This window comes from Thalia democratica, chromosome 6 (genome assembly GCF_965202585.1).
Source record: "Thalia democratica chromosome 6, ktThaDemo2.hap1.1, whole genome shotgun sequence".
Taxonomy (NCBI): Eukaryota; Metazoa; Chordata; class Thaliacea; order Salpida; family Salpidae; genus Thalia; species Thalia democratica.
In genome coordinates, this window is record NC_139170.1 from 28,098,902 (window position 1) to 28,114,001 (window position 15,100).

At 24.3% G+C, this 15,100-nt stretch overlaps 1 protein-coding gene across 1 annotated transcript in view; it reads left to right on the forward strand.

Annotated features, from left to right (window-relative positions):
* The first annotated feature begins 2,380 nt into the window (after positions 1–2,380).
* The window catches only part of LOC145838654 (disks large homolog 4-like), a 38,900-nt gene continuing 26,180 nt past the window's right edge, over positions 2,381–15,100 (forward strand). Inside the window, exons 1-8 of the mRNA XM_082946278.1 lie at positions 2,381–2,448; positions 4,709–4,834; positions 5,401–5,618; positions 10,957–11,202; positions 12,509–12,559; positions 13,333–13,457; positions 13,683–13,781; positions 14,503–14,660. Coding sequence (XP_082802404.1) covers positions 2,421–2,448; positions 4,709–4,834; positions 5,401–5,618; positions 10,957–11,202; positions 12,509–12,559; positions 13,333–13,457; positions 13,683–13,781; positions 14,503–14,660 — 1,051 coding nt within the window. The 5' untranslated portion in view covers positions 2,381–2,420. The remainder of the gene's footprint in view (positions 2,449–4,708; positions 4,835–5,400; positions 5,619–10,956; positions 11,203–12,508; positions 12,560–13,332; positions 13,458–13,682; positions 13,782–14,502; positions 14,661–15,100) is intronic.

Here is a 15,100-nt window from a genome sequence, read left to right on the forward strand (position 1 = left end):
ATTGATAAAACTAAAAATTTTTTAAGACTTTAGGAGAAAAAATTGTTGCGAAAAGACCAACATTAAAAAACAAACGTTGTTTTCTCTTTGTATTTTTTTTAACAGCAAAAACAGACAAACTTTTGCAAATAAGGGACTTTTATAACATTAGGCCATACACAACCTGAATGCTATATAGTAAAAAACCACCCAAAAAGACTTAAATAAATATTAATAAAAAAGCAAAATACTTTAGTAGAATGAAAGAAAATATATTTTTGAATTAGTTTAATTGTAAAGAGGTTATCGTTTTAATTGAAACAGATATACAAACCTATACTCATTTGTTAAATTTATATATAATTTAAACTTTTTATAGGTTAAAATTGAAAAAGTGAATTTTAATTTGATGAAACTTATAAATTCAAATTAATTTTGGAAATGAGAGCAACTTAAAACTTAAAAAAGTTTTACATAATTTCATGCTAAAAATCAATGTTTTAAGCCTAATATGTTTTGTTTAAAACAATACTTTGTTTTGTACAAATTATATAAATACAAAAAAGTATTTAATGTATATATCATAAACTAGTAAAACTTAATTGTTTTTGTTTTACGATATCGTAATCAATAAAAAGTATTGCCTTGATATAATTTTTTTATATTGTTAAATAAAAGCCATAAAATATTTAAGAATTATTAGCTATTGATAAGTAAGTTTATTTATATTTATTTATATATCATTGATTTACAGCCCAAATATTAAAAAATATAGTTTGATATTGGTGTGACATCATGCTAGGTAATTACCAAATATTTTATTTTACCAAGTCTTTACTAGACCTTAAGCTGTGTTCAAGGTGTATGATTGATAAAATAAAGGTTTAATCGTATATCAAATCCTTAGACCAAACTTTTCAGCCATTTTTGTTGTTGTTAAATAAACTTTTTTTTTCCAAATCAAAAAAGTTGATTTTGTAATAACTGCAAATACTTTTTAAAATATTTTTAAATAAGTATACTTTTTATAGATATATCAAAAAAAATTTTTAAAGTACAAAAATAATCTTTCTGTAAATATTTTTCAGTTTGCTCTCCACCAATTATTTAAATAACTTTTATGTTTAATCGTTTTAATGAAGAAAATGAAGTTTTGTATAAGTATTATTGCAAAAAGATAATAATATTTATTTTAGTAAATCATTTTTTTATATTTGTTAGCTAGTAAGTTTTGATCTTACAGAATTTAGCTTTTATAGTTTAATAAGGAACCCATCACACCACAAAGCATAAGTATTTTTAATAATTTTAAAAACTAGTTTACTTAATAAGCTGAAAAAGTATTTTAAAGGTATTTAACAACTTTAACCTAATCTTATTTAACCAATTTAATTTAAGTTGTTAATATGATAATTTTTTTATATTAAAATTAACAGTGTGATTATTGTAACTTCAATTTAAGTTGAAATAATATATGTTTTATATTTTTTGTATAACATTCATTTTCAGTACAAAATATATAGTATACACGTTCTAACAGTATGCACATAAACTAATACTAACGTTTAACTGTCTTTATTTTTACAAACATAATTATAACCACTGTTGATTTAATTTAATTTAAGATTTATACTATAGAGTTGAGGTTAGCAACTTTTAGTAGGGGGGAGGGGGGGGCAGATTTACCTGAATTAGACTTTCTTTGCCTTGACTTGTAAAAATTCTGTGCAGGAACTGTAATTTAAAAGACACTATAAAGCCAAAATTTAATGAAACTACCATTCTGTACTGTAAATCTAATTAACAGCATGTTTTAAGTATTTGTTTTAAAAGAGATCAGTTTAATAATTTGCTTGTGTTGTGTTTTAGCTATAAATAAGTTGAGATTCAGAGGTTTTCTTGACATGCCGGATCTGGCTGTGGTCTGTCCAGTTGCTCACCTCTACTATACACTGTACTGTGTTTTACAAAATTTAAAAAATGTTAATATCCAATTGATATTAACTTATGTGAGAAATTTATTATAAATGTACTCATAGAATTAGTTTTTGATTTGCCAAAGTTTTGTTAATAAATAAGATTATTAGTTTACATCTATTTTATAAAAAAATACCTGCTTGTTATATATTTTCACTTTACAAGCAGTTTAAAATTAAGTAGTAATAAAGTTTATTATTGGTAGAAAACACACTTTATTAAAAATAAATTAGAAAAAAATACTAATGCTAACTCATATAAAAAATTTAAACAAAATTAGTATGAAAAATATAACATATAAAACAAAAACTTTAAAGAAGAAAAGTTTGATAGTAGTATATCAATTAAAATTTAATTTAAATTGGTAATGTTCTTGCTATAAAATTTGAAGTTTTTCATTAAGCTTATTTCAATATATTTTTCAGAAAAATATTGTTATTTTACAATTTTAAAAGTATTACAACATGAGTATCAATTTATCTAGTATACAAGGTAAGTGATTGACGTTTTGTCTATAATTAATTTTCTCTCAATCAATAACTCTATTTTTAAAAGTTTTACTTAGTTCAATTTTTTAATATTTATCTACCTACATCAAGGTTTCCTAAAGTGGGCAATATCAGAAATTTAGAGGGACATAAGCTGCAAAGGAGGGCCATTGGCCATAATTTGAAACTTACACTATATATTCTTGAGTTGATAGTGAAAAACAAAAAAAAATGTCTTAGGTGTATTTAAGTAAAGCTTTGGAATTTTACTAGACCAGAGCTATCCAAACAGGTCCATTTCAGAAATTTTGGGGGACATAAGCTGCAAAAGGCAGAGGGGGGGGCATAAATACACATTTAAAAATTTTACTAGGTATTTTGAAGTTAATGATGAAAAACAAAAACAAATCTTAGGTGTAACTAACATTAGTATTTAGAGAGAGGGGCCTTATGATAAACAGTTTTGAAACCCTGACCTACATCATCATCCAACTTTAAAACACCAATAAACTTACTTATATTGCTTAAGTTGTTCACTATATATTCCTGTTGTTAAGTTTTATAATATGTGTATTTAGATACTCACTAGTCGATCTTTTGTTGTTGTCTGGTAGTATTTTTGAAAAAACTTTTAAGTTTAAAAATATTTCTGTAGGGTTATTAGTCCAAGGTACAAAGCTGTATAGAGTTTTCTCATAAGTGAAGTTCAATAAGAAAAATATATTGCACCAAAAATATAAAAACAATTTATTTGGGACTAATAATGGCAGTTTACTGAGAAAACACTCAACTAAATGTTTTCTCACCTGATTGAGATTTTTAGTAGAAACTTGGTATCCCACTTGCATTTATCTTTACAGTCACACAGCTTTGATTTCTCTGTCTTATCCTCTAACATATTCTGGTTGTAAGACATGATCTAGATCTGCGATTATTTTCTTAACCTGGGGTAAGTTTACCCTTGGGGATAAATTCCCTTGTTTGAGGGGGTAAGTTTTCTTTATCACAAGTTATGTAAATTAATGTTTATTAATTGTTTTTTTAATTTATTATTTAATATATTACTGTATTTTATTACAGTTATTTTTAAGTTAAATAAACTCTTTAAGTTTTACAATTTTTTTTATTTAATAAGCACATAGTTTGAAAAATCTTGTTTTTTTCCTCAAAATTAAACACTATTTTGTACATTAGGGGTAATTTTGGTTCTTACCTTCTGAAAAAGGGTAAAGTTGGTAATAACCTTCCAAAAAGGGGGAAAACATTAAAAAAAGGTTAAGAACCGCTGATCTAGATCTTTAATTAGTTGCATAATTTAAATTATTAAACATGAAATTCACTATTATGCTATGTACTTGAGGCTGTGTAATTTAAAAAAAGTATATGCTTTTATAAATAATCAGTAACTAAAGTTAACTGTATGTGTAAATAAATTAAGTTTAAGATGTAGTACTATAAATACTTATAAAAATTTGAGAGTATTAAACTTTATCTATTACAAAGTAGTTTTAAAAATAAACTCATTAAAAAATTTGATTTTAATAAAGTTGTTGGTTGACAAAAAATACTAAGTTTATTTTAAACTTAATTTTATTTTTTTTAAACTAATAAATTGTTTCATATAACTTAAGGTTTTCTATAAAAATTAATGAATATATGGTGTATAAAGTACATTTTTCTTTTCTTACTGTAAATTTTGAAAACAGTTTATTTAACACATATTATTAGTTTATAATTAAAAATGTTTTCCAAGGATTTTACACATTTAAATTGTTTTAAATTTAATATATTTATTTAAAAATCAAATAAATTGGTGAAACATATAAAAAACTTATAACCCCCTCAATAATTTAACTTGTATTGTTTCTTTCTGTAAAATAAATTCTACAGAATTTTAAACATTTGATTTACAGGAAACCAAAACTTATTTGATAAATTAATGTGCTTTAAAACTTTCATAAAGTTCTTTAAATTTATAATATAATAATTTATTTATAATATAATATTTAAATAATACTTAAAATAAAAATTATGAAATTTATTTATAATTTATACTTAATTAATACTTAGAATAAAAAATATGAAATTTATTAACGTTAGTAATTTTATATAACTTAAGTAAAAGTTAAGTTGTTATTATTAAAGTAGTTGTTAAACTTGGTTTATAACATAAACATGTTTTATGTTTTTCTTGTTTTAATTTAATTTTTCCATTTAAATTGGACGTTGCTAACATTAATAATTTAATTTGTAGTTTTTTGTAGATAAAGAAAACGTAATTGAAAATATAGAGAAAGTCAAAAGTAAATTTAACATGACAGAAGAGACTAGTCAATTATTTAGCCAAGTGACAGATATTCTAAAAGATCCTTTATATAAAGGACTTCAAGGTATTACATATAGTATTTAAATCATTCTTTTTTTTAGCAAATATCTAAATGGGAATTAAATATTTGTAAACTTAAGTCTTAATAAAAATAGCATTAATAGTAAATATAAATTTAATAAAATTCCTATAACTCTAAAAAAAAATATTTTAAGTTGAGATGTTTTAACTTAAAAAAAAAATAATTTTGTGTGTTTTGATAGTTTTTTGTATAAGTAGTACTTCTTAATTTTAAAGTTGTAAAGATTTATAGGTATGGTGTTATATTGTTTAGTTAATAAAAATTATTGTATAACCTTTTCTATAATTCAGTATTGAATAATCTTTCTAAATTGGTTATGTTAAAGGTCAAAAAAGACAAATTTCTTTGATATTCTTTAATTATTATATATATACATTTTTTTATACAGTTTTAACTCGTTTTTGAATTAAGTGTCTGAAGATTATCAGTTTGTAACTTTATAGATTAAGAACATCTTTTACTAGGTACTTATAATTTTATTGTAAATTTAACTATTTTATCTCTTAAAAATACCTGTGATGTTTATTTATTGTTTTAATTTTTTACAGATGTAAGCTTCTACCATGAACATTTGTTGTCTTACATAGATCAAAAAACTAGCCAGACTGATGAAAACAATGTCATAGCCTATTGGGAGCATGATAAAAATAGTACCAACTCTAGCAAGACAAACTGTAAAGCTAGCAAAAGCTTAAAAAACTTAGCAGAAGAAGAAGAAGAAAATATTGAAATAAAGAATGAGAACAGTAATCAGTTAAATGAAAAGGTAAGCTTGTTGTGCATAAGAGTTACATGGTAGTATGAGATAATTAAAAAATTTAAATAATTTAGTTATTTTGCTATAAAAAATACTTTCAAATGTTTATAAACTTTGTTTGTAGTTATAAGTTTATTAAGTAAAATAATGTATGCATTATTAACTATTTTAAGAAAAGCTATTAGTTTCTAAAGTTATAATTAAACTAGCGTATCTTTCGGGGTTGGATCTAAGAATTTTTTTTTTCGTAACATAGATAATTAAAATTAAAAAAAGCACGAACTGGTGTTATTTAACATAAATCAAAATTTTAAATTAAAAAAAATACTGTTAAATTTGACCTTATTCTCGTCATATAAAGTAGAATCTACTCTCTGATTTTGAATATGTATAGTAACCCCTAGATCAGGGTTTTATAAAAAAAAATTCAAAAGGCCCCCTAAACAGCCATTATAAACACCTAAGACCTTTTTTTTACTCTTCATCTTCAACTCCAGAATATCTAGTGTAAGTTTCAAATTATGACCTCATGGCCCCTCTGTGGCCCTTTTATAGTTCATTTCTTAAAATTAACCTAGAACTTATAATCTGTTTACATATTTGGTTGTACATTAATTTTTTTAATTCTTATTTTATTTTTGAAATGTTTTGGTTAAAGTATTAAGAACTGTCCCTTATTTAAGGTTAGATTTAGTGTTCTTTGGAATTCATTTACTATTTTACTTTTAAGCGTATATATTATTTACAATATTCAAAATATAAATTTTGTAATAATTAAAGGAACTATTTTCAGCAACTTGAAATTCTAAGATAACATTTTTTATTAAATCTACAGAACTTTTCAAAATTGTAAAAAAAAAGTATGTATACTTTAAAATTTTGTTGACATCACCCATTAATGTTTTTTTTATAATCAGAGTAATAAAAAGTTTATACTTAGTTAATTTCTAAAGGTACTTAAACATTAAAATTCTTTCTGTTTCATATAATTTATTTATGTTCTTTTACTTGAACATATAAAATCTAAACTCTTAGTCATGACTCTTAATATATAGCTGGAAACCTGTATTTTGAGACTGAATCTAAGCATAACTTTTATAACTTGTTGTGGTAATTAAATGAGAAATCCAAAACAATTTTTCTTAAATTTATGTTTTTGCTATCTAAATTGTACTCTTAATCAATTTTTGTTAATTTCATATAATGTATATTTTTGTGCTTTTTCTTACCTTAAATTTCAATAAATAACATAAGTTTAACAAATTAAAAAAAATCTATGCAAATTTATAAACATTTATGGTGTTTAATTATTTTAGTTTTTATAAACTTCTGGTAGATGTTTTACAAAAAAACACCTTGCAAAACTACTTATTGGCATTAACAATCAGTTGTTTAGTTTATTCAATATTAAATTAAAATAAAACTTTTCAAATACATAAAGGCAGCCATAGTTACTTAAAGCGCAGAACTTTTTGAGCTTTTAAAAGTTTCTACCTCCAGAGGTCAGTAATAACTATCCATAAACTTTTCGACTTCATAAAAAAAACTTCGAAGTTTGTTTTATATAATTCATTCAATTCTTTGTAATTTAAATTAAGTAAGTTTATGATAACGCAATATAACCATTTGAAAATTAAAAGAAACGTACAATAACATTTATTTGTTTACTTGAAAGAATTTTCATGAGTTTAATAAGTAAAGTAAGAATCACATAGAAAGAAATTGTTTACAAAATAATAATACGGAATCAAAGAAACCAAAGTTTTAGTCTTGTACTTCTGGTGATAAGAAACTTATATTTTATTAATGTTACCACAGTTATTTTTTCAAGCAATTTATTTTTAGTAAATTGCAGTATAAAAACTGAAAGTTTAGCCTAAAGGTTAAAAAACAATTCTTTTTTAGTGGAATCACTTTATTATTTTAAATTTTGTTTTAATAATTAAAAAGAATAAAATTGAAGTACAAGTCAGAGCCTACAATTTTTTATAAATTTTCTTCGAACTTTAAACTTCTTGTTAAATACAGCGATATTTTGTTTGTATGGTTTTAGTTTTACAAATTATAGTATTACTATATTAAATATTTTGCAGAAATGTTTATTTGTTTCTAAAGATATTAGTAAAATAAAAACATAGATTTATTCTTAAGTTAAATACCATATATGTTTATAGTAGTAATGATATAAAATTCTGTTTGTAAAAGTTAGTATTTAAAAATGTTATTTAAAGTACCAAGCTTTAGTATTTTAGTAACTTTGAAACTATTTTTATATCAGTTATTTGTGTCGTGTTTTATGACTGTTAGCTTATAATTAAATTTTTGCCTGTAGACTAAATACGAAATTAAAAATGTTATTGGAAAAAATTTTAAAATAGTTGTTAGCCTAATTGTTATAAGTTCTTTTTAATTGAAGTTAAGTAACATAAATGGCAATAATTTTTCTTATAAAGTACATTTATGTGGTCTTCTTTAAAAAAATATATCATTTGGATAAAGCTTTGAAAAAAACTTACATAAGAGAACTTTTTTTTCAAGATTTTTTGTGGCTTTTTTTTTTGAACAGTTTTGTATTAGTTTTAGATTTTTTACTTAGAATTAACAAATAACAAAAATATTTTTTTTTTTATTAAACAATAATAAAAACAGGACCGTAAAAAAAAACACTAATCAAAAGTTATTTCAGTTCATATGTATACATATATCTAATGTTTTCCTTTTATACAAAAGTTTCAAACAAGATAAATTCATCACATAAATTCAAAACTCTTCCAACTTCGCGAAGAAAGCTAACACGGAGTTTAGCGTTTAAACTCATTTGCTGTCATTTTTCTTACTTTGGCAAAATGAGCAGCATAGGTGAGTCTATGTGATTTGAGTCTCATGGGGCTGCTTGCAATCGATGTTATTTTCCTTTTATGCTCTCACACTCAAATAAAATTACTGCTCTTTATATTCCCTCAAATATTGTGTATGTGCTGCTTCTGTCGGTTTTTCGCGGTTGTTTAACAGCCAGAGCCTCATATATATGTGCAGCATGTCATGAGATGTCACAAAACTCAATATGCGCCTCGTGTAATTATGAAACAGTTTTATGTCTTTCTGACTTGTATGTTTCTCTTTTAAGTGGAAATAGTGATATAATTAAGGCGTATAATTTTTTATGTTTAAGTAGTTTTTTTCGTAAATTCATCAAAAGTCGATGCTGTATTTAAGATAAGCATTTACATATTTTCAATGTGTGTTTGAACATTTTTTTCTTGTTTTCTACTTGTTGCTAACTAGATTAATTTTACTTATACTAATTTGAAATTATACTGTTAACAAAGTATGTTTATACTTTTGACAACATTTTATATTTTTTGTTGACCGATCTTAAACTACCAATGGGCATAATTTTGATACATATTTTTTAAAGTTTTGAAAGTTATTTAGTAAACACTCCTTTTAATTAGAATATAAAAGGAGATTAATCGCTTAACAAAAATATTTACAAGTTAGATTTCTGCTTCAAAGTTTAAAAAACTTTATAAAAAGATTACTTATTTTACAAATAAAACCGTTTAGTAAACCAGTTTCTTCAAATTTTGTGCTTTGACTCATCAAAAACTAATTTTAACCAAAGTAGTATTTGAACTTTTTTTTACAAAACATCAAAATCACATTATTTATGTAAAATCTGTAAAAATGCACTAAATACAAAAAAAATAGAGAAAATTGCATGTGCCAACAAAAATAATGACTTTTTATTTAAAAATTTAGATTTTTGATATTAGTTATACTATACATTTATTATTAGATATTTTTAGTGTAGAATTTTTAACTGGTTTTGCTATGTTTGGTTCTAATTTTTAGAAAAATACTTAAGAAATTTTTGAAGTCATTTAAGTTGTTTTACAGCTTAAACTTCCATAAATTGAAACTAAAATGTAAAATGTGAAGTACTAAAAAACTTATTTAGCTTAAATTAACCCATTAGTATAAGATGAAAAGAAAAAAGAGCTTACAGGAAGATAAAAATCAATAAAATATTGTCTTTTTTTTGTGTTAGTTGTTAAACGGAAAAGGTAGTGGAGTTGAATTTAGCTGGATGAATTTTGAATTTATTATGTTTAGTTTTGTCTTTAGACGGTATTTGTTCTCTTTAAATAATTTTTATTAGTATCTGTAACTAAACTATTAAACTAATTGTTTGTTCAATTTTTTTTGCCAGAATTGTTGAATTTATTTCTTATGTAGTTTTCGAAAATGTGAAAAAAAAACTAGAGACTAAAAAAATTTTTAATTAAAACCTTTGTAGCAGAAAAAAGTTAATTACCGAAATAATTATTATAGAATGAACAAAATTTAAAGTGCAACAAGTTTATTGGTATGGTTTTTTCCAACCCATACAAAAAACTGTTGAACAAAAATATTAGTGAACGCAACATAAATTTACTAAAAGAAAAGTATCATTTTGACCAAAAAAACTGTTTTCATAATAAAATAGAAATGCTGTGTTCATGTTCGACTAAATGCAAAGGATTTGCTTTTTCTCTCAGCTGTAAAGTAAGTACTTATTCTGAAAATAGTCTCTTTAGTTTTATATTTTTGTAAAAATTTTTTGTATGTGAAATGATGTCCTTGCTACATGTTTTCGTTTCATTTCAAAATGCAAGTCTTTATCAAAGTTTGAATAATATATAGTTCTTAACTTACTTGTCAAGAATATTTTTCAGTTCTTAAAAAACTAAAAGAAATATACAGTTTGTATCGCAAAATCTGCAGAACGAAATTCGATAAATTTTTAAGTTAAAAGAAACTTTTTTTGTGACTTCATCAGCATTTATTTAAAGCTTAGCATGGCAATATGGAAACAAAAATTTATAATAAATAAAGTTTTAAAGTAAACATATTGATCGTCGTTCACCCCTGTGCACATGAATTGGCTGGCTCGCTTAAGTGCAGCCGATGTAAAATTAATAAATTATTGACAATTATCGAACCACCTTTTTTTTTTCTTTACAAACGTTTCGCCTGAAAATTACCTGTCGTTGTGTGAGCTTTTGTATTATTTTAAACAATAAAATAGGATGTTAAGTTAAATTTAACTTTACTGGGTAAACGAAAATTGTAAACAAAAAAAATTGTGTTATTATATTTTACCATGCGTTATAAATGTATATATTTATTCATATTTAAATATACAAATAAATGGTTTGTCAAAATTGTGGTTATTAAGCACTTTGCTATGTAGATAAAACATTGAAATGAAAATTTCCATAAAAAAAAGAATCATAACTAGTTTCGAAAATTTTGAACACCTCATTATCTTTTTATAACCTTTTTTGTAATTAACTTTTCGCAGAAATATCAGCCGTCTACCAGCGACGACGAGCAGGAAAACGTCACAAACGAGTGTCACTATGACGTCACCAACGCCGCTCAAGCCAGGTCGTGCCAACCGTCGGATGGGCAGCAGCCGATGAAGACGTACTCGACCAGGGACGCGGTTGCAGAGGAGCAGCAGCTGATCGACCAGAACGAGTACGAGACCGCCCCGTTCCAAATCGCACAACAGCAGCAGAACGGCCAAAGTGAAGCATTTAGCCAGGTGAGTGTTACCCTCGGACTAGTAACTTTTTTAAACTTTGTGGTTATAACTTTGTGGTCATATGTTAAATTAATGGGCTTTAATGTTATTTTACTTGTTAAAAATTTCAACAAGTGGTAAGCTTTTGATCCCATTTATTGTTATATTCATTCAAATAAGCAACTTAATTGTAGGTTTACATGTTTGGCTAACTTTAAATGCTGATATACGTTTACGTTCGTAGAGTAAGTTATTAGTTATTCATTTTATTTGTCTAAAGAAACAAAATTACATAAAAAAAAAATTGTTTAAGTCATCTTTTGCTCTTTTTTCGAAATTAAATGTATTAAGCTCATTTAAAAGTTCTCGTACGAAACTATACGAAACATTTCTACAATAAATTTAGTTTATATAAGATCTTTCAGTTAGCAGTTGAATTTTTAATATAAACTATGAAAATGAAATAAAATACTAAAAACCCAACGGTATTGTATTAGTAACTCATTTTGTTTTCAAGCTTACTAAATTGTATCAGTATTAAACGGAGATAATTGCTTTTGTCATATACTTTATTTATAGTTTTAAAACCTAAGATAAATTTTTTGAAATTTTGAAATATAGCCAATTTTTTAGTTGAGAATTCGTTAAAACTACTTAACAGTTTTTTGAGATCATTCTTTTTTTTTTTTTTTTTTACTTCAAATTCTTTGCCTTATTTTTTGAACTCCCGTTTAATTAAAATTATCTAATTGAAAGAACTTTAAAAAGAAGTGAATAGTACAATACTAGTATTTCAATTGTTTTAAATCTTATTTTATTTTTTGCAATCATATGAAGTTATACCAATAATTTTTTTTTGTTTTTAATAGTACTTTAAATTAGGTAAATATTTAAACTCTATAAAAAATGTAGACTGAATATTGTAATTTAAGCAATTATAAATAGCAATAAAAGTTTATAAGAATTAGTATATAAGTTTCATAGCGTTGGTAGAAATACACAAATAACTTCTAAAAAGTATCGTATTCCCTTATAGTTATCCCTTAAAATTAATTGTTAAGAACGCTTTAAAGTAAATTTTCAAAAACTAGCTTATATGTTTTATTGAAAACGTAGCATAAATTATATTTATAATTTTAATAACTACAGTTCTAATTGTTAAAAAAAAATAGCTGATAGAAGTTCAATATGAATTACATAAATAATAAGTTAACGTTTATAGTGTATAATTCAGTGTTTACTTTGCATTTGTACTTAAACTTTGTTATTTTTACCACTTGAAAGGTTTAAGTATGCCATATTTTCATAAAACTTTTTCACATTTCAGGTGTACATGCCAGGAGGAAATTACGAGCACGATCACATTATTCTAGAAAGAGTTAGTTTATGTTATGTGCTAAATAAATTAAAATGGGAAAATTTTTATCAGTAAGAACTAGTCAATTGTTTACCACGTTACTCTATTTTGTAAAGAATATTTATTTGCATTATAATTTTGATATTGTATTATGAGATTATACGGATTTTTGCTGATTGTAGTTTCTTTAATTCAATGGCTAACCATTTAAAAATAATTTATTTAGTAAATGTTATTCATATAGGTTAAGTGTGCTTTTCTTGAGTATAAGTATACAATATACATATAAAAATAGAATTATTCGATATATAGTTGACAATGTTATTTAAAACTGCTTTTTTAATTAGGGTGAGCTGTGTACTTAATGTTAAACTTTTGTGGTTATTTTTATATTTGTTTTTTCAACTGTAGAGTTATATACTATATTATACATATCATTTTTAATTCAATACCTAAAACAAGTATCTTAAAAATTATTAGTTGACAAAAGAGAACAATTTTAAAATACTTATGCAAAGTTTAAAATCCCTATATAGTTGCATATCTTCCTTTAATATATTTTTTAACAAAAATAATAAAAAAAACTTGAATGATTATTTTCTGCTACTAACAAGTTTTCTAAGGCTTGATTTGAAGAAAAGATGGTTTTAAGTTCTAAAAACACACAATCTTAAATTTTAGAAGTAGTAAAACACTAAATACTCCATTTATTCACTTTAGAAAAACAAAGTTATTAAAATGGTCTAACAGCCTGTATAACAATGTGAGGATAACACAGTGTTTATAATTTTCAGGGTAACAAAGGTTTGGGGTTTTCAATAGCAGGAGGGTGCGACAACCCGCTTGAAACAAACGACCCGAGCATTTACATCACCAAGATAATACCTGGGGGTGCTGCAAGCGTCGACCAAAGACTCAGGTTTGTATCAGTTAAAATTGTTAACGAAAAGATAAATAATGAAAAAAAAACAGTTTTTTTACATTAACTTACTGCTTTAGTTCATTATTAAATATTTTGATCGCAACATAACTTTCTTTTTAATAATAATTTCGACTTATTTTACAACACGGAGTAAAGTTTAAATTTTTAATTTTACCATTAGGTTTCTTTGATGCGTAAAAATATTATATTTTCAAACTACAGAATCAACGATGCGATTTTGAGCGTGAACGGAGTCAATACTTCCAATTGTTCTCACTCTGAAGCCGTTGAAGCCCTTAAAAATGCAGGAGAAGTTGTTAGGTGAGATTAAATTAAGGAACGTAAAACATTTGATTTTAAAATCATTAGTTTGATTTTTAATGGGTACACTTTTTTTGGTTAAAATTTAAACTTTAACATGTTTTTAGTTAGACTATTGTGTAGATTTTAACAGTTCTAAAAATGACTTTTATTTGAAGTTAAAACCGGATTTTTACTATAGAATTATAGATATATTTTTATACATTGGTATACAACAATTACTTAATGGTATTTAAATAAATTAACCTACAATTTGGTACTCTTGAATTCAAAAAACCAAACAAATATACATAACTTTTCATTGATATCGCGGAAATTTCTTTAAATCTAAATTTAATCTGTACACTTTTCTTTAAACTGGCTAATGGTATTATACTGATTGATTTTTTTACTTTGACTGATAAAATGTAATTTATATACTACATTTTTACATACATATTTTAAATGTTTGTTAATAGACTCGTTTTGGCTATTAATTTACTGATGTTATTAAAAGTTAGGATTTTTTTGAAATTGAGAATAATCTTTATTCAGATAAAAAAAATATTGAAAAGCAGAAAGCTTAACTTAACTTATAGATTATTTTATTTTAGTGTTTAGTTTAAAATAGCATACAGTAAAACAAGAAAGCATTATTTATTATATGTTTTTAAAATTAATTACTTTAAAAAGATGTTGTTATCATGTAATCGACGTATCATTTAAAAAAGGTAACTTTCAGACTGCAAATTCGAAGAATGGTTCCGAGCAACGCCGAAGCAGTTCCGGATCTGAACTGCTTGACTTTGTCCAATCAGAAAGACGTCATAATCGCCGACAACAAAACGAGTTTCAAAGATGAAAGCGTTTTAAACATTCAGCTCACAAAAGGGTCAAAAGGTAAGCTCGAAGAGGGTGGTTATTAACGGCTGTATGGGGATTAATGTGAGTTTAATGATAAAAGCAAAATTATAAAGTTAAGTTTAATTTTTGAAACGTTAAAATTTTAAATTTAAATTATTATTTTTTGAATAAATTAATTGTAAGCTTTAATAGTTATTTGAAATGTATAGCAAGCTATCATCAAATTTATTAGTCAATTAAGTTTTAGGTTAAGAAAAAGTTTTAATTTGTGACATTAGAGAACTAGCTAGACTTTTTTTTTTTTTGTGATTTATGGAATTGTTTGCATTTTTATTTTTAGTGTTATCGTATTAGACTCTTGTTTTGTTCTTTATGATAAAATAAGTTTCAATTATTCTTTCTAATTAAATATTTATATACAGTTTTTTAAATTAATCCATCGATTTTTAAGTTAGTTTATAAGTAAAACTAAAATT